Below are 20687 nucleotides of genomic sequence, written 5' to 3' on the forward strand. Positions count from 1 at the left end.
ACTTCGAACCGCTATGGTTGTTTCATGTAGATCTACTCTTCACTTTCCCTTCCAGAAGTGCAGACTCCACATCCATCCTTCCAGCTCAAGATCAAATTGGCCAGCCAGCGCCAATCATGGATCTAATAGGCACCTGCTATACCGTCGGCATGAATATCTCTGAGAAGTTGATCCCTTCTCTCTGAGCATAACCCTTCGCTACCAACCTTGCCCTGTATCTATGTTGTATCCTCCTGAAAATCCACCTACATCCAACCACTCTCCGGCCCACTGGAAGCTCGACCCGCTCTCATATGTCGGTCTGGTACAATGAATCCATCACATCGTCCATAATTACCTTTCACTTCTCAGCACCAGGCTTACTTAGAGCCATCTGAATAGAAGATGAATCCCCTACAATATTGGAGTCGTCCGTGTACCTTGCCAATATCCTGCGATCATGTCGTGTGATTTTTCTCACAGGTGGCTGCTCCACCTGCTCTATATCCATGTCCGCATGTCTCAGCCTTCCTGTCATGCTCGCTCATGTGGTCATGCCCAACATGCCACACACGTGTTGAGATAGAATCCGCTACATTCACTGCAGCTCCACCTTTTGAAGTGCTCTCGATCAACCTGTATAAGTTACCGAGTCGTTGCGCTTTCATGATTACCTGTGCCTCCTTAGATACCTTAAGAGCACCATCAATAGTTGTGTACTTGCATCCTTTTGCCTCAAGTACACCAAGAGAAATCAGATTTTGCTTTAAATCAGGAACGTGCCTGACATCAGTCAGGGTACGCTCCATCCCATCAAACATCTTAATATGTATCGTACCAATAACTACAACATTATAGGCAATATCATTGCCCATAAATATTTGTCCACCATTACACTCTCTATAACTAGTGAACCAACTCCAATGAGGAGTCATATGAAAAGATGTCCCTGTGTCTAGCATCCACTCATGCTTACGATCATCGTATGGTCGCCTGTTAGTAGACACAGATAAAACATTACCATCACATCCACTCGATCCATCTGACATGACAGTATTGGCCTCCCTATACGAAACCTCAGAATCTTCTCTCCTCGATTTAGGATTTTCACAATCCTTCTTCACTTGTCCTTCCTTCCAACAATTCCAGCGCGCACTTTACCTTTCCTTTGCCCTTGCTCTTGGATTTGGATCTATAACCTGAAGAACCTGTACCTTGCTCAGAATTTCTGTCCCTCGTAAACAATGCCTCAGAAGATGTCCCCGTATCGCCGTTTAGCTTTCTCATAGCCTTCCAATAAAGGGCTGAGATAACGGTGTCGACATTCAGGATTTTATTCGTGTTGCACATAGTATCCTTGAATGACTCATACTACGCCGGAAGAGAATTCAGCAACATACATGCTTGTTCTTCATCTTTCATCACTTCCTCCATATTCAGCAATTTGCAAACCAATTTATTAAAGTTGCTGATGTGAGCCTCCAAATCTTCACCCTCTGTCATTTTGAAGTTATACTGCCGCTTTAAGTGTAAGCAATTTTCAGAGGATTTTTTCACATGGACATCCTCTAACTTTGCCCATAACTTAGCCGCAGTTTTCTCCCTCATGACGTTCTAAAGAACCTCATCCGTGAGACATTAACGGATCGATGATAAAATCTTCTTATCAAGAGTATTCCAATCATCATCAGTCATAGTAGACTTTCGCTCCTCAAGAGCACCATCTTCGTCTTGCTTGAATAAGGAACTCATTAACTTGATCTTCCATAACTCAAAATTATTTTTTTCTGAATACTTCTGAATCTCATACCTAGTGCTTCCCATTATTACTAATCCTGCAGATTCAGATCTGTACCCCAGTGATTGCTCTAATACCACTTGTTGGAGATTTGGCCTGCGGAATCACACAGATCTAGATTTAGGATAACAATCCAATGGCACCAAGCACACATAAGAGAACACAAAGGTTTAACGTGGAAAACCCTTGCGGGAAAAAACCACGGCACAAAGCGACAAAAAATTCCACTATGAAAGCACAAATTACAAAGAGAGAGGACTTACCCAGCTTGAGCAATCCTCAAACCTCACCTTTTCTCCACCCCTTGAAACCCTAACACCCTTTTAGAAATACTTAGAACCTCTTAGAATACATCTCAATCCCGCATACACCCATGTATATAAGTTTAGAAAGAAGTAGAATCGGAATAAGAAACAAAAATCACAAAATCTGCGTAAAATCTTCGATGTCAGCGAAGGTCCATCGATGTTATAAAAAAGGGACCAAAACTGTCCAGCCACCAGGGGTAAAAAATTCTGAAAAATTCTCGATGGCATCGAGCAACCTTCAATGTCATCGACGACTGGCTTAGATGACATCGACAGACCAATAGACAAATTTAAGACATCTATCCATAACAATGTTTATATATATATATATATATATATATATATATATAGAGAGAGAGAGAGAGAGAGAGAGAGAGAGAGAGAGAGAGAGAGAGAGAGAGAGAATAAGTTTGAAAATAGAATATATAGAATTTCTATATATATATATATATATATATATATATATATATATATATATATATATATATATATATATATATATTTAAAAGGTAAAATCCTATCCTTCCTTTTCAAGTAATCCACATATAAATCAGTCTATCAATTATCATTTTAAGAGTAGGTGGCGATCACCAATCTCTATTTTTGATATTGGCCCCAGAAGATTTTCTTTTTGAATAAAATGTGTTTTATTGGGAAAAAAAAAAAAAAACCATGTTTAACTTGGTGTTGCCCAAGAGAAGATTTTTGTACATACAGAGTTTTAAACTTTTAATTAATATGTGAGTTTTTCCTTTTCAAACATATGGAGTTTGAACTCAAGTTTTAATTTAAGTATTTTGGGTCAATTATGATCTCTCTTCCTCATACACTATTTATTTATTTATTGTGCATCACAAGCCAACTCATTGATAGAACTGTTCAACGGAGGTTACTTGGACTGTAAAGTAATGGAGAATTATGTGTACCAAAGACAGCTCTGTTACAAGTTCGACAAGCATTTCTCTCATTGCGGAGGGCAAGTGACAAGTATACAACAAAAATCCCTGAGTCCCGACAGAAACAAATAGGTTGTACGAAGAGGTCATGACCCTCTGAGGGATCCCGCCCGGTGATTATTTCAGCATATGTATTTGCTTCATCAAACCATTTATTCCATGAATTATCATGGCCATGAAATGTGAGCCACTGACTGATCTTCCAATATAGAGATTTTTTGGGGCATCTCACATTCATGGTTGGACCCTGTGAATCACTGATCCACATCATCTACTTTAAGGGTTGCAGTTTTTTCTGGATCGAGATGTGGGACTTAATCTATATGCGGAATAGGCCCACGGATCTATCTGTGCAAGGGACATAGCGATTAGGGGTTCAGATGGTTTACCTAGATGAGACGCAGGCATGGAAGCCGGATAAGAATACCAGAATACCAGAATTCCTGTAAAGCTTAGGATCTTCCTCTCCTTCACACCCTTTCTGCAATTCACAAGATGGGACTCGATCGAATTTCTGTCGTGGTGTAGGATCGGGGACCCAGCTCTCTTTTATAGAATCTGTGGAGAGAGTTTGAAACCCATCACAACTCTCTCTCCCACATACCACATTGTAGCATCCTAGTGCAACTCAAATTGCTGTCTTCGTAAGACAGTTATAGCATTCCAGCCCTAGTACGCAAAGCTGTGCAGATAGACTGCACAACACATCACCTGAAGTGGGGCCCACTAGTCTACTCAATCATGAGTTTCGTGTGTAATCATTGCTTTTGTTTGGTTCGCAGCTTCAGAAATGCAGGAGAGTTAAATAAATAAATAAATAAAACAGGATAGGTGTGATGAGGTTCCTCACTGTCTTCCTCATGAGGATAACTACTCTGAATCCAAGGAGCCTCTATGGACTCCTCATATACCTCGATTCCACGAGGGAAAATAAGAAAATATAAATAAATTCTAGAAATTCAAAATTTTATTGGGTAGATAATAAAAATGAATTTACTATCTCGCTTGGGTTTGTGAATTCTTGCTTGGGTTCAGAAAGTGTGCTGTTTCAGGAAGAGATTTGCGATAAGAAAACGACCTGATCTTTCTACTTGCTCAGAGAATATAGACATTGTGTGGAATGGCTAAAGTTAAATATGTAATTTTGGTTGTTCAGAGGTCGAAAAAGAAACGGATTCATTTGCATATATACGAAATTAGGATCGATCTAGGAATTCATTTACAATTCTAAACACGTAACTCATTTTTAAGCTTCTAGAGTAACATTCTTTATGATTCTAGGTTAGTTTTTTTTCCTCCGTTGAGAGACGAATTTGAAATTGTAGCTGAACAGAGAAGATCGTGGCGTGCTTCTGAGCTTAATTCCATTATTTCCTTGTATCCTTTTTCGACATGTGTACAACTCAGAGAAGATGGGCAGGTCGCAGGGCATTTATGCGTTGATGGTAGTGAAGACATTTGAACCCAAGACCATGGTCTTGGTACGAACAGCAGTCTTGTAGCTAAAGATTCACTACAACGGCATGATTTTTGTTCGTAGAATATATAGAGAAATTTCTTAGGTTGTTTATGAATGGAGCTTTGTTCTTCATATGTAATTTATGTAAATCTTGGAATTACATGGCTCGGAATCTCAATTGAGATATTGTTTCAGTTTCCGTCGAATCAGAACTGTAACATTACATTGTATTGAAATTAATGTAATTTTTTCCTTTGTCAATTGATACGGTGGCCTTTTCCTTTCGTTGGTGAGCTGATCTTTGGTGGATCAAGTTAAGCTTATTGTGTCCTAGAAATTGAGGGACTATTTGGATATTTGTCAATCAATGGGATTGTGGGATCGTAAGTCATCTCACCCGCAATTTGTGGGAGCAGGAGTGTTTGCCAAAACCATCTTAGAAAAGATGTTTTTGACAAATAAGAAAGAAACTTGAGGACCCGGATAGGTAGAGGCCAACTTGTCAGAGATGGGCAAACATGCTTTGCATGGGCCCCATCTTTGACAGACTAGGCTCTACCTATCACATCCCATGTTGTGCTTATACCAATGTCAGTGGAAGCAGGGTCAGTACACAATCTGTGCCCGCGGTCCGTTGGGTAGAAAGCTGTGTGGACGGTGATCATGGAAAGACGGACAAGTCCCTGTCATCACGGATGTTCGTGGTAACACAATACGTTGGGATTTGACTGGACCACATGCTGCTGTCAGGATGGGCCTAGTTGGATGCATACTCAACCTAATGATGATAGTAGATAACCTTCTCCTTCTTGCCTATATCATCATGCTAAAGAAGTTGCCAAAGAAGTTGATTCATGGACTCACATCTTGCAACCTAGCTACTGGTGGATTCTGTGGGCCCCACCATGATGTATGTATTTTATTCACGCTGTCCATCCATTTTTCCAATTCATTTTAGGGCATGAGGCCAAAAATGAGGCAGATCCAATCTCAGGTGGACTACAACACATGAAGACAAATGGTGATTGAATGTCCACCATTAAAAACATCCTAAGGTCCATTGTAATGTTTATTTTCCATACAACACACAAGCATGGATGAAGGGAAAACATAAATATCAGTTTGATCCAAAACTTGTGGCTCTTTGGAAGTTTTTATTGGTGGGCATTCAATTACCACTGTTTCCTATAGTATGGTCCACCTTATATTTGGATCTGCTTAACTTTTGGGCTCAAGCTGTAAAATGAGCTGGAAAAATTGAGGGATGGCATGGAGAAAACACATACATTATGGTGCAGCCATAGAGCTTTTCCAACACCTACCAGCATAGTCATTATGCAAGAGAGGATTACGTGTTACCCTAACCATGGGGCCCACCTTGATGAATGTGTTATATATCCATGCATCCATCGGTTCTTCCAGATCATTTTAGGATGTGGTCGCAAAACTTAATCAGATCCAAATCTCAGGCGGACCATACTACAGGAAACAATGTTGATTGACTGGTTACCATTCAAAACTACTTAGGACCCAACTAGGGCCGACCAAAATTTTTATTTTCTATCAAAACCTGTTGATAAGGTCAAACAGACCTGATTGAAGGGAAAATACAAAGATCAGCTTGATCCAAAGCTTTTATGGCCCACAATAAGTTTTTAATGGTCAATCACTATAGTTTCAAGTGGTGTGGTCCACCTAAGATTTGGATCTGTTTAAGTTTTGGGATCGTCCTAAAATGAGATGGAAAATCAGATGGACAGCGTAGATATACAACACATTCATCAAGGTGGGGCCCATACAGTCAAGGTAAGACCTATTCTACTCCCACAACCCACATCCAACAGCTTTCAACATCCTTTTTGTGGCTCAATCTCTTGCCGTGGCATATTGTCCAATCAAATCCCACTGTATGATGTCGCCATGTCTAGGTAGCAGGGTCAACACCCAATCCGGGTCTACCTCTAAAGGTGGGATCACCTTCTTTGGATGCTACTCGACCTATTCGACATGGACGTGGTCTAACCCTTTCCAGTTCGACCCCATGAGTCACCCACAAAATTTGCCAATGACTCAATTGAGTCATGAGTTGACCTAAGATTGGATTGCGACTTGGATGGCCATACAAGGCCCAAGTAGTTAAAGTTGAATAAGTAATATTGTGTTTAGCGAATTAATGGAACTGATTAAATAAAAGTCATATGCATGAAATGCTAAACCATTAACATATAATTTTATTTTATTTTTTTCTAGAAAGGTGGGAGCGCACCACCTATAACTTTGTTGATTTGATAAAAAATTGTACAAACATTCACGAGCTCCACAGAAAGGAGACGGGCATCACCTATCACACAGCCATCAACATATAGTTTGATACATTAGATATAACATTATAAATATCATCTTTTTTATTTATGCTTCAGTTCCCTTGACACCCTTTTCTCTTCTCCTACCTCCAATTCTCTTAGTATTGATGCATTAAAATAAATGTCTCACATGGAAAAATCAACAGAAGCACTCTATCACTAAATATAGTGAATTTTCTCATTCCATTTGTCCAAAGTGCTAGAGTCCAAAAAAGAATTCCCATTCCCACTCCATATCCAACTGCAAACCCAATCCACACTGATTCCCAGATGTATTTATTTTCTGATTGTGCTAGTGGTGTTGAAGCCTCGATGTAGTTGCATTTCTTTGACAATGGAGGACCACATAATCCCAAGTTCCCTAGAAATGATTCATTTGTGAATGTACTGAATTGTTGACCTTGCGGTATGCTTCCTATGAGGAGGTTTTGCGAGAGGTCCAACACCTCGAGGAACGTTAGCTTTGTTAGCTGTAAAGGGATCTCACCGGACAAACTATTATGTGAAAGATCTAATGACTCAAGTTCCTTCATGTTCTCCAATAATGTAGGAATTTGGCCTATGAGACGGTTGTAGGACATATTGAGCACAAGCAATGATTTTAAATTCCCAACTGATTCTGGAATATTCCCATGAAATTGGTTATTTGAGACATCTATTACCGTGAAGGCGGTAAGGATCTTTACCAGTTCCATTTCCATTCTCTTGCTCACTATAGTCACTTTATCTTGATAGTACCCTTCATCAAATGTTTTGCTAATGAATTGAGATTGGGATTTAGACTTCTCCATCATTGCCTTCCAACTCCCGAACATATTTGATGACAAGTTACCTGTGAAGTTATTGCAAGAGATGTCAAAGATTTGCAACAGTAGAAAGGAGTGATTTGATAAGGGTTGTCCAATGGTGCCGTGAAATTTGTTGGATCCTAAGATGAGAATGCGCAGTTGAGACAAATTTTCCAACCAAAATGGGAAGGTATCATGTATGTGATTGTTTCCAAGGTTTAACACTTCTAGCTTCTTGCACCGGGCCAAAGTACTTGGCACCTGCCCTTCCAACTGATTTCCATTGAGATCAAGTGTCTCTAGAGTACACCACTCTTTGAATATTTGAAGTAAGGTGCCATTAAATGCATTTCCTCCAAGATTCAACACAGTGAGGACATCACTTATTTCACCCAAACATGATGGAATAGAGCCATTGAAGTGGTTACGAGACAAATCGAGGACTTGTAAGCAAGTGCAATTGCAAATAAGTGAGGGAACTTCTCCGCTAAAATAATTGCTTGAAAGTGAAAAGAAAATGGAAGAGAGAGGAGGAATTGGAATTGATCCTTTTAGCTTGTTAAAGCTCAGGTCAATATATTTCAATGAACTTAAAGAAATATGAGGAAACGGTTGCTCTAATCCTTCCAGAGCATTCCGAGAAAGATTCAAATAAGACAAACTGCCATTTCCAACCTTCCATATCCAGTTGGGTATTTCACCATTGATTCTGTTATCGGAAAGGTCTAAAGCACATAGCCTCTCTTGGTTTCTCAAGATGCCTGGAAATTTGCTAATGTTGCAAGATTTTAAATACAAATATTTAATATGAGGGAAGGATGCAGAGGTTGAATTGCTTCCGCCATCATGGACTGAGAAGGTGTTATCTGAAAGACTTAGGCTCCAGAGGTTCTTAAGGTTTAGGAATAAGCCAAGGTCCATGTCACCACTGAAATTGTTTGATGTAAGCAGGAGGACTTCAAGCTTTGGGAGTTGAAAGATGGACATTGGAATAGGCCCCTCCAAGTTGTTGTTACACAAAATGATCCATCGCAAAGAGGAGGCATTGTGGAACTCATCAAGTTGACCACTAAATTGGTTATCTGGGAGATAAAGCTCTTCTAATGATGGGAGTGAAAAGAATGATGATGGAATGGTCCCACTGAGTGAATTGTTGGAAAAGTCAAGTTTTATACAATTATGAAGTGCATTTCCATAAAAAGAAGGGATTGTGCCATTGAAACTATTGGAGTTAAGAAAGAGCTCTGTAAGCTTGGTGAGTTGAAAGACTGACCTTGGAATAGGCCCCTGGAACTTGTTTTCATTCAAGTGGATGATCTCTAGTAGTGATGAGGATGCATTTTGGAATTCCCCAAGCTGACCACTAAATTGGTTACATTGGAGATGAAGCTCTCGTAGTGATGGGAGTGAAAACAATGATGATGGGATTGGACCGCTGAAACCATTGGATGAAAGATCCAAATGCACGAGGTTCCTGAGGCTGGCAAGAGATGATGGCAATGATCCACTGAGAAGTGAATTGTAAGATACATCCAGGGTTTGTAGGTTTGGCAGCCGGAAAATACTCTTCGGTATGGCTGAAGAGAGATTGTTTCCACTGAGGTGGAGTTCAGATAGGAAATGGAGCTTGGAAAGGGAAGGATGGATGGGGCCTGATAGACCACAATACCTCAAGCTCAACTTGTGGAGATGAGGGAGTGCTGAGGATAACGCCAGTCCCCACTCACTACCCCGCGCTGAGATGTTTACTGAATCGAGATGGAGTTCTCTTAGACTCCACAAATTTTGGACGAATGCTCCAATGTTCGGGTTTTCGAGTTTCAGGTATTCGACATACGAACCATTGGTATACTCATTGTAAGATAGATCGAGGGACAGCAAAGTGGTCAAGCGGGAGATTTCCAGTGGGATTTGGCCATAAAATTGCAAAGAAGAGAGGTTGAGATGGGTCAAACTGGTGAGATGTTCAAACCCAGAAGGAATTGGAGAGGGATCAAAGTAATTGGAAGCGAGGTTAAGCCTCTGCAGGCTCTGAAGACAAAAGAGGCTTACAAAATCAATCCGACCGAAGATATTGAGCTCGCTGAGGTCGAGCCTGGTCACGTGATCAGTGGCACCATCACACATGATGCCTTCCCAAGAACAGTAATCCCTGTTATCAGGATTCCAAGAGGACAATGTAGTCATGGTGTACTCAGCGGAGAAGTTAAAGCCCTGTTTGAGGTGGAGCAAAGCAGAGAAATGATCTTCAATGCATTGGTTTTGGGTTGACAAGGCCTTACTGGTATTGACACTGGCAAAGACAAAAGAGGAAGAGAAAAGGAGGGAACATAACAAGAGATACGTAAATAAGGAAGAGAGAATGGAGAAGAAGTTAGGAAATGGAGAGGCTTTATTGGTAAGAGAGGAAAGGAGAAGAGCCATTTGCTTTGGTTGGAGGGATTTGGGATGGGGTGGGAAGAGGGATGCTTGGGAGGCATTATATATATGGGCAAGGGAGGAGCTTTCCACTTCGTTGCCCAATAAAATGCCGCACACGTGTGACAGATTAGTAGCACTCATCACGCAGTCAGTACTCTTTCTAAGACTTTTTCTTCTCCATTATTTACTCTTTCTTTTCTTTTCTTTTCTTTTTTTCTTTTCTTTTTTTTAATGCTTTATTTATTTATTTGTTCATTTTCTGAAATGGGCCCACCATTGATCTATACCTTCTGAAATGGGCCCACCATTGATGAAACCAGACCATCCTCCCAGCTGCGATGGATTTGGGATTACCCAATCTGTGAGCCAGATAACTGGCCTAGATCAATCCACAGCTCGGATCGTCCGATCTGTATTTGGTGGGGCCCAGCACTGTTTCGAGCCCCTTTGCCTTGCTTTCCTCAATCCCGGGTGTGTAAAATCTTCACTATTGGTTTTCTGGAGTCCATCCCGTGCTCGGTAATTTTGGAGCGCCAAATCCATGTTCTTAACATCATCTTTCAGTACACACTCCTGATTTCATCCTGTAATAAAAACACGATTAAAATATGGCATTAAACCTTATCATGTACGTAAATTTAGGAAATTACTGGGGTCTGATATGAAATATTTGACCCTGATCACAACCCCCAACCAGCATTTTGCTGTGGTCGCAAAACTTAATCAGATCAAAATCTCAGGCGGACCATACTACGGGAAACAATGTTGATTGACTGGTTACCATTCAAAACTACTTAGGACCCAACTAGGGCCGACCAAAATTTTTATTTTCCATCAAAACCTGTTGATAAGGTCAAACAGACCTGATTGAAGGGAAAATACAAAGATCAGCTTGATCCAAAGCTTTTATGGCCCACAATAAGTTTTTAATGGTCAATCACTATAGTTTCAAGTGGTGTGGTCCACCTAAGATTTGGATCTGTTTAAGTTTTGGGATCGTCCTAAAATGAGATGGAAAATCAGATGGACAGCGTAGATATACAACACATTCATCAAGGTGGGGCCCATACAGTCAAGGTAAGACCTATTCTACTCCCACAACCCACATCCAACAGCTTTCAACATCCTTTTTGTGGCTCAATCTCTTGCCGTGGCATATTGTCCAATCAAATCCCACTGTATGATGTCGCCATGTCTAGGTAGCAGGGTCAACACCCAATCCGGGTCTACCTCTAAAGGTGGGATCACCTTCTTTGGATGCTACTCGACCTATTCGACATGGACGTGGTCTAACCCTTTCCAGTTCGACCCCATGAGTCACCCACAAAATTTGCCAATGACTCAATTGAGTCTTGAGTTGACCTGAGATTGGATTGCGACTTGGATGGCCATACAAGGCCCAAGTAGTTAAAGTTGAATAAGTAATATTGTGTTTAGCGAATTAATGGAACTGATTAAATAAAAGTCATATGCATGAAATGCTAAACCATTAACATATAATTTTATTTTATTTTTTTCCAGAAAGGTGGGAGCGCACCACCTATAACTTTGTTGATTTGATAAAAAATTGTACAAACATTCACGAGCTCCACAGAAAGGAGACGGGCATCACCTATCACACAGCCATCAACATATAGTTTGATACATTAGATATAACATTATAAATATCATCTTTTTTATTTATGCTTCAGTTCCCTTGACACCCTTTTCTCTTCTCCTACCTCCAATTCTCTTAGTATTGATGCATTAAAATAAATGTCTCACATGGAAAAATCAACAGAAGCACTCTATCACTAAATATAGTGAATTTTCTCATTCCATTTGTCCAAAGTGCTAGAGTCCAAAAAAGAATTCCCATTCCCACTCCGTATCCAACTGCAAACCCAATCCACACAGATTCCCAGTCGTATTTATTTTCTGATTGTGCTAGTGGTGTTGAAGCCTCGATGTAGTTGCATTTCTTTGACAATGGAGGGCCACATAATCCCAAGTTCCCTAGAAATGATTCATTTGTGAATGTACTGAATTGTTGACCTTGCGGTATGCTTCCTATGAGGAGGTTTTGCGAGAGGTCCAACACCTCGAGGAACGTTAGCTTTGTTAGCTGTAAAGGGATCTCACCGGACAAACTATTATGTGAAAGATCTAATGACTCAAGTTCCTTCATGTTCTCCAATAATGTAGGAATTTGGCCTATGAGACGGTTGTAGGACATATTGAGCACAAGCAATGATTTTAAATTCCCAACTGATTCTGGAATATTCCCATGAAATTGGTTATTTGAGACATCTATTACCGTGAAGGCAGTAAGGATCTTTACCAGTTCCATTTCCATTCTCTTGCTCACTATAGTCACTTTATCTTGATAGTACCCTTCATCAAATGTTTTGCTAATGAATTGAGATTGGGATTTAGACTTCTCCATCATTGCCTTCCAACTCCCGAACATATTTGATGACAAGTTACCTGTGAAGTTATTGCAAGAGATGTCAAAGATTTGCAACAGTAGAAAGGAGTGATTTGATAAGGGTTGTCCAATGGTGCCGTGAAATTTGTTGGATCCTAAGATGAGAATGCGCAGTTGAGACAAATTTTCCAACCAAAATGGGAAGGTATCATGTATGTGATTGTTTCCAAGGTTTAACACTTCTAGCTTCTTGCACCGGGCCAAAGTACTTGGCACCTGCCCTTCCAACTGATTTCCATTGAGATCAAGTGTCTCTAGAGTACACCACTCTTTGAATATTTGAAGTAAGGTGCCATTAAATGCATTTCCTCCAAGATTCAACACAGTGAGGACATCACTTATTTCACCCAAACATGATGGAATAGAGCCATTGAAGTGGTTACGAGACAAATCGAGGACTTGTAAGCAAGTGCAATTGCAAATAAGTGAGGGAACTTCTCCGCTAAAATAATTGCTTGAAAGTGAAAAGAAAATGGAAGAGAGAGGAGGAATTGGAATTGATCCTTTTAGCTTGTTAAAGCTCAGGTCAATATATTTCAATGAACTTAAAGAAATATGAGGAAACGGTTGCTCTAATCCTTCCAGAGCATTCCGAGAAAGATTCAAATAAGACAAACTGCCATTTCCAACCTTCCATATCCAGTTGGGTATTTCACCATTGATTCTGTTATCGGAAAGGTCTAAAGCACATAGCCTCTCTTGGTTTCTCAAGATGCCTGGAAATTTGCTAATGTTGCAAGATTTTAAATACAAATATTTAATATGAGGGAAGGATGCAGAGGTTGAATTGCTTCCGCCATCATCGACTGAGAAGTTGTTATCTGAAAGACTTAGGCTCCAGAGGTTCTTAAGGTTTAGGAATAAGCCAAGGTCCATGTCACCACTGAAATTGTTTGATGTAAGCAGGAGGACTTCAAGCTTTGGGAGTTGAAAGATGGACATTGGAATAGGCCCCTCCAAGTTGTTGTTACACAAAATGATCCATCGCAAAGAGGAGGCATTGTGGAACTCATCAAGTTGACCACTAAATTGGTTATCTGGGAGATAAAGCTCTTCTAATGATGGGAGTGAAAAGAATGATGATGGAATGGTCCCACTGAGTGAATTGTTGGAAAAGTCGAGTTTTATACAATTATGAAGTGCATTTCCATAAAAAGAAGGGATTGTGCCATTGAAACTATTGGAGTTAAGAAAGAGCTCTGTAAGCTTGGTGAGTTGAAAGACTGACCTTGGAATAGGCCCCTGGAACTTGTTTTCATTCAAGTGGATGATCTCTAGTAGTGAAGAGGATGCATTTTGGAATTCCCCAAGCTGACCACTAAATTGGTTGCATTGGAGATGAAGCTCTCGTAGTGATGGGAGTGAAAACAATGATGATGGGATTGGACCGCTGAAACCATTGGATGAAAGATCCAAATGCACGAGGTTCCTGAGGCTGGCAAGAGATGATGGCAATGATCCACTGAGAAGTGAATTGTAAGATACATCCAGGGTTTGTAGGTTTGGCAGCCGGAAAATACTCTTCGGTATGGCTGAAGAGAGATTGTTTCCACTGAGGTGGAGTTCAGATAGGAAATGGAGCTTGGAAAGGGAAGGATGGATGGGGCCTGATAGACCACAATACCTCAAGCTCAACTTGTGGAGATGAGGGAGTGCTGAGGATAACGCCAGTCCCCACTCACTACCCCGCGCTGAGATGTTTACTGAATCGAGATGGAGTTCTCTTAGACTCCACAAATTTTGGACGAATGCTCCAATGTTCGGGTTTTCGAGTTTCAGGTATTCGACATACGAACCATTGGTATACTCATTGTAAGATAGATCGAGGGACAGCAAAGTGGTCAAGCGGGAGATTTCCAGTGGGATTTGGCCATAAAATTGCAAAGAAGAGAGGTTGAGATGGGTCAAACTGGTGAGATGTTCAAACCCAGAAGGAATTGGAGAGGGATCAAAGTAATTGGAAGCGAGGTTAAGCCTCTGCAGGCTCTGAAGACAAAAGAGGCTTACAAAATCAATCCGACCGAAGATATTGAGCTCGCTGAGGTCGAGCCTGGTCACGTGATCAGTGGCACCATCACACATGATGCCTTCCCAAGAACAGTAATCCCTGTTATCAGGATTCCAAGAGGACAATGTAGTCATGGTGTACTCAGCGGAGAAGTTAAAGCCCTGTTTGAGGTGGAGCAAAGCAGAGAAATGATCTTCAATGCATTGGTTTTGGGTTGACAAGGCCTTACTGGTATTGACACTGGCAAAGACAAAAGAGGAAGAGAAAAGGAGGGAACATAACAAGAGATACGTAAATAAGGAAGAGAGAATGGAGAAGAAGTTAGGAAATGGAGAGGCTTTATTGGTAAGAGAGGAAAGGAGAAGAGCCATTTGCTTTGGTTGGAGGGATTTGGGATGGGGTGGGAAGAGGGATGCTTGGGAGGCATTATATATATGGGCAAGGGAGGAGCTTTCCACTTCGTTGCCCAATAAAATGCCGCACACGTGTGACAGATTAGTAGCACTCATCACGCAGTCAGTACTCTTTCTGAGACTTTTTCTTCTCCATTATTTACTCTTTCTTTTCTTTTCTTTTCTTTTTTTCTTTTCTTTTTTTTAATGCTTTATTTATTTATTTGTTCATTTTCTGAAATGGGCCCACCATTGATCTATACCTTCTGAAATGGTCCCACCATTGATGAAACCAGACCATCCTCCCAGCTGCGATGGATTTGGGATCATCCAATCTGTGAGCCAGCTAACTGGCCTAGATCAATCCACAGCTCGGATCGTCCATTCTGTATTTGGTGGGGCCCAGCACTGTTTACCAATCGATTTGGCCTTTTCAGCCATTTAGATGGGAGATTTGGGCCATTTACTTTAGAGGCCATATTTTATTAATTTGTACAGCCTATCGATATGATCCCAACCACTGATCAGATGTTGGACCCATAGTGACCCACGGGGACGGTCACTATGGGTCATACGTGTGACTATTTTCTAATAATTCTGGGTCAGCAGAACATGGCAGGCAGAGTAACTCTACAGCCATGTGATTTACATGTGTGAGATCGGAGCCTTCCATCAGATGCGCTACAATGTTTAGATCTACTCATATAGAAACCACAACATTTCACACCTCAGGTGGGTCACACCATATCAAAACAAATGAATGGCTACAGAAACAATAAATTTCAATTTACTTTGTACGTTATACCCCTGGAGAGCCACATTGTCTTGCTTTACATGCACAGGATATAAGCATCATTTCCAACATTATGGAATGCTAGATCTCGCACACATGTTTCATATTTGCAATGATCGTGTAATCCTCTCAGCACCGATTACTTGCTGAGAAAACTGTGGGGTCCAAGTTGATGTATGTGTCTTATCCACACCGTCCGTCCATCTTTGCATCTCATTTTATGGCACGAGACCAAAATTGAAGCATATCCAAAGCTCAAGTGGACCACACCATGGGAAACAGTGAGAATTGAATGCCAACGGTTGAAAACTTTCCTTCATCCAGGTCCGTGTATATGTGACCTTATGAACATGTTGGATTTTTATTTTTATTTTTTTATTTTTTGATGGCCGGTGGGTATATGACAAATACAAAAGGTGGGGCCCACAAATACATGTTATTCAGGTGCCCACCAGAAAGAAAGAAACGAAAAAAAAAAAAAAAAAGGAAGAAAAAGGCAGCAATGGTTTCTAAATGTATCACTACACTTTTGACCTTTGTATATGAATCATGGGTTAGCCATCAACTTATGGGTCACCAATCCGGCAATTAATACCAGCTATATTTTCCTCTTGGACTATGTTGGATGACAATTAAACATCAAGGTGGGCTCTAGGAAAGTTTTTACGGAGGGTGCCATTATCCCCACTCTTTCATGTGGTGATGTCTGCTTGAGATTTGCACATACTTCAATTTTAGGGTTATGCCCAAAATGAGATGATGAAATGGATGGACGGCGTGGATAAGACACATTCATTACGGTAAGTCATACAGAGTTTCTACTGCTCTACGTGAGAACCTCGCTTCTTAAATTGTGTTAGAGAATTTATAAAAGGTCACATCCAGGTAAGGTAGTAAGAGTTTTGATAGGATATATACATGCCCATCCTATTGAAGCTACCATGCTAACCTATATGAACACTGATGATTCTGAATGAAAATTAAAGTTTTAATGACTTGTATAAAAATCTCTATGTTAAAGATGAGGATCATCAATAAAGCATGATTATGAGATGATAGATTTTTTGTTTGGGAAGTAATGAGAACATCCATTTGGATAACATCTAAAGTTAGATGCAATAAGAGGTGAAAGTGATCAAGGTGGGAAACCTATTTCTATTTATAAAATAAAAATAAAAATTTAAGGTTTAAAAATTAAAAACAAATGAGTGTTAGCAACTGATATAAACAGTTAATCCCAAACTCTGGATTTAATCCAACAGTTGCTATTTGGCAACTAAGTCTTGAGCATGAGCGTGACAGAGGTAATGTCTTCCTATATCCATTTAGTTAGGGGGGTCGGCTTTGATAAAATGTGGACCTTAAACACATCTACCAACTTAAAATGTTCGTACCATTTATTTTCCTTTTACCAATGCATAGCAGGTGATGTATATAAACAATTGAAATTTTTTATTTAAAAAAAAAAAAAAAAAAAAAAAAAGGAGAATAAAAAAAGAGAGACTGATCATTACATGAAAGGCTCCTACATGGTTACGCAACATGAAATGCTGCTGCGCACCACATGCATGATCCACCCAACCCAAATCTAGCCTCTTGATTGGGCTCATTTTTCAATAGTCGGACCCATGTGCCTCGCCTTTAGATGGGGAATAGCAAAATGATAAAAATTATGTGAATATTTTAAAGGAGAACTTTGGTACTCTGGCTGAGTACGAATGTGTTATTGATTATACACAAGTTAATTATACAGGGGATGAGGGTGGCCCGCTTGATGGCAGCTCAAGGGTGGCCCTCGAACGATGGGGCAAACCAAATGGGCAGCCCTGATCAATAAGTAAGGTAGTTAACTTTGTGACTCAAATTTAGAACCCGGCATTGCCAATTCAATTCAGCTGCTTGCTAGGTCGGGTTAACCCTGTAAACTTGAAATGTACTACTTTCAATTGCTATAACTCTGGCATGAATTTGGTTGACTGGTAACAAGCCAAATCGACTCATTCATTTGGGACATTTCCATCGGCAAGTAAGAGGTGGGCTCAGTGGTTCCCAAATCCACCGTGAACGGAGCAAGCTATAATTATGGTTTTTTTCTTCTTCTTATTTAATATATATATATATGGGAAAAGGTACTATGCCCTCGACCTCATGGGTCCGTCCCATGAGGTCGAGCTGTGTGGGCCCCACCGTGATGCGTTTCGAACATCTACCGCATCAGTCAGATGCACCATTCCATCGTGGGGCTAGGTCTCAAAAATCAAGTCAATCTGTGACTGGGCCACACCACATACAGAAGTGGGGAGTGGCCGTGCACCATTAAAACATTCATAATCATTTTTTGGGCCCACAGAGATGTGGTTTGTAAATCCAGCCCATCTATTATGTGTGTCCCACTTGAATGAGGGTTCAGACCAAGTTTCATCAGCATTCAAAACTCAGGTGGGCCCACCAAGTGCTTTTATATGTTTTAACAGTGTCTTCACATGATTTTAGATGGTATGGCCCACCTGAGTTCTGTATACGGCTGATTTTTGGGATATTCCATAATTTAGAGGGGAGCCATCAAATGCACGGTGTTGATGGTCCACACACATCACGGTGGGGCCCACACAGCTTGACCTCACGGAAGCTTATCGTGAGGTCGAGCGCATAGTACTTTTTCCCTATATATATATATATATATATATATATATATATATATATATATATATATATATATATATATATATATATATATATATATATCACTTTAAATATTATTAATTTATTAAATATAGAGTCAAGTCAATTAAAAATGCTACTAGTCCTTGGGTGAACCCAATTACCCAGCTTAGACTTAAGTCCAATTTATTTATTTATTTAAAAAATAAAATAAAAATTGAACTATGAGTTTTCCTTTATTTAAAATAATTATTCAACCAAACACCTTTATATTAATTTATTTACACTACTGTGTCAGGTTTATCAAATGGCAAGGATGGAAAGGCAATTGACAAAGTGGACACATCTTTTCTATATATTATTGACTTAAGTCAAGAATGGAGAAAAAGATGGTCCTTGGTCAAAGGTGTAGAAAAAAGGTAGTGTTGATGCTGAAATCTAGTCATCCTTGTTAGACCTATTGAGTATATGCAAAAACCAATCAACAATGAAGACCTTGGCTATGGTAGGAGGACCCTCCGATGCTTAAGTTAGAACAGGGGATTTGGATCTAATTGACAAGTGCTACTGTGCTTACCTCTCACTGTATGTGGGGTCTCAATTTATAGCTTTAGTGCCAGTTACGTAGGTGAAAAACTTCCCTACTTGGCAGATGTGTATCATAGAAGGGATTTTCTTCTTAGCATGTTATCATCTTTCTGAAATCTTAGGCAAGGATCCCGAGGAGATTTTATCTTATCATTTCCAAGTGGTCGGCCTCCGAGGAGTTCAAGATTAATGACTGAATCCGACCTCATAGACCGGGTGGTCGAGGTTCGTGGTCGGCCTTCGATGGTCAATTGTGCTCTTGTAGTGGAGTTGGTCGAGGTTCTATGGACCGAACAAAATCAGTAATTGTGATTAGTATCTACCCTTAAGGTCGAGTCGATACACAATTGTTTGTTGGTTGCGATAGTGGAGTGTTAGCTAGACACTCCTCGCGGTTGGTCCTTGGGTCAGTCATAGAGAAAATGCTCAACTCGGATAAGAGTTCAGTCAATGACAAGGGTTTGAACTCTTACCCAACCTCCATTACTTGCGCTATGCATTCTCCTACTCCGGACGTTTTGGCAGTCCATTTTACCCATAATAGGTAGGTATACTTTTTTAAAGGATTGATGTTACCGTCTTCTTATGTTCTCTACGGAAGTAGGATGGGTGCGTCCCTCGCCAAACCTAACCCAATATGGTAAGGCCCTGACCACACGGCCCACCTTGTTGTATTTATTCTCTATCCACTCTGTCCATCCACTTTACTAGCAATTTTTTGGACTTACGCTCTAAAATGAAGTTGATTCAAATCTCATGTGGACCATACCATAGGAAAAGTGATTACTAAATGCCCCCATTAAAAACTTCTTAGGGCCACCATAATGTTGATTTGCCATCCCACATGTTGATAATGTCACAAAAATCCGGATGAAGGGAAAGAAATAAATATCAGCTTGATCCAAAGCTTTTGTGGCACATAAGAAGTTTTTAATGTTCAATCAAGACTCTTTTCTATGGTGTGGCCCGCCTGAGATTTAGATTTGCTTCATTTTTGAATTCGTGCCCTAAAATGAGGTTGAAAAATAGATGGATGCATGCCATGGATATACAATACATACATCAAGGTGGGCCCCATGGCCAAGGCGGCATTGTGTTGGGTGAGGCCGGGCAGTACCTAATTTGCAATCTTAGATTGAATCTTGTTTTCTAATGATTTAGAGTGGGCCCTACAACCCTATATCCATTGGGCTCAGTGGTTCCCAAATCAATTGCGCGCGGCCAAAGCAAGCTATAATTATGGGTTTTTATTTTTTATTTTTTTGTTTCTTTCTTTTTAAAATTTTTACAAGAATATGTATATATATATATATGGGAAAAGGTACTATGCGCTCGACCTCACGATAAGCTCCCGTGAGGTCGAGCTGTGTGGGCCCCACTGTGATGCATGTCGACCATCAACACCGTGCATTTGATGGGTCCCCTCTAAATTATGGGATATCCCAAACATCAGCCGTATATGGAACTCAGGTGGGCCATACCATCTAAAATCATGTGAAGACATGCCAAAAACATATAAAAGCACTTGGTGGGGCCCACATGAGTTTTGAATACTGCTGAAACTTGGTCTGAACCCTCATCCAAGTGGGACACACATAATGGATGGTCTGGATTTGCAAACCACATCTCGGTAGGCCCAAAAAATGATTATGAATGTTTTAATGGTGCACAGCCCCTCCCCACTTCTGTATGTGGTGTGGCCCACA

The 20687-nt window shown here is 40.4% G+C and overlaps 2 protein-coding genes across 2 annotated transcripts; both read right to left on the reverse strand.

Annotated features, from left to right (window-relative positions):
- Nucleotides 1–6961: 6961 nt before the first annotated feature.
- LOC131255271 (receptor-like protein 35) lies at nucleotides 6962–10213 on the reverse strand. Its single transcript, XM_058255964.1, has one exon. The coding sequence runs from the start codon at nucleotides 10211–10213 to the stop codon at nucleotides 6962–6964; it is 3252 nt and encodes a 1083-aa protein (XP_058111947.1).
- Nucleotides 10214–11804: 1591 nt separating this feature from the next.
- Nucleotides 11805–15056, reverse strand: LOC131255272 (receptor-like protein 35). The gene has a single exon (XM_058255965.1). The coding sequence runs from the start codon at nucleotides 15054–15056 to the stop codon at nucleotides 11805–11807; it is 3252 nt and encodes a 1083-aa protein (XP_058111948.1).
- Between the last annotated feature and the right edge of the window lie 5631 nt (nucleotides 15057–20687).

This window comes from Magnolia sinica, chromosome 9, assembly GCF_029962835.1.
Source record: "Magnolia sinica isolate HGM2019 chromosome 9, MsV1, whole genome shotgun sequence".
Classification (NCBI taxonomy): Eukaryota; Viridiplantae; Streptophyta; class Magnoliopsida; order Magnoliales; family Magnoliaceae; genus Magnolia; species Magnolia sinica.

Bases quoted from the DNA above. Each gene is read 5' to 3' on its own strand.
- LOC131255271 (XM_058255964.1), bottom strand. From the start codon at position 10,213: ATGAGTGCTACTAATCTGTCACACGTGTGCGGCATTTTATTGGGCAAC.
- LOC131255272 (XM_058255965.1), bottom strand. From the start codon at position 15,056: ATGAGTGCTACTAATCTGTCACACGTGTGCGGCATTTTATTGGGCAAC.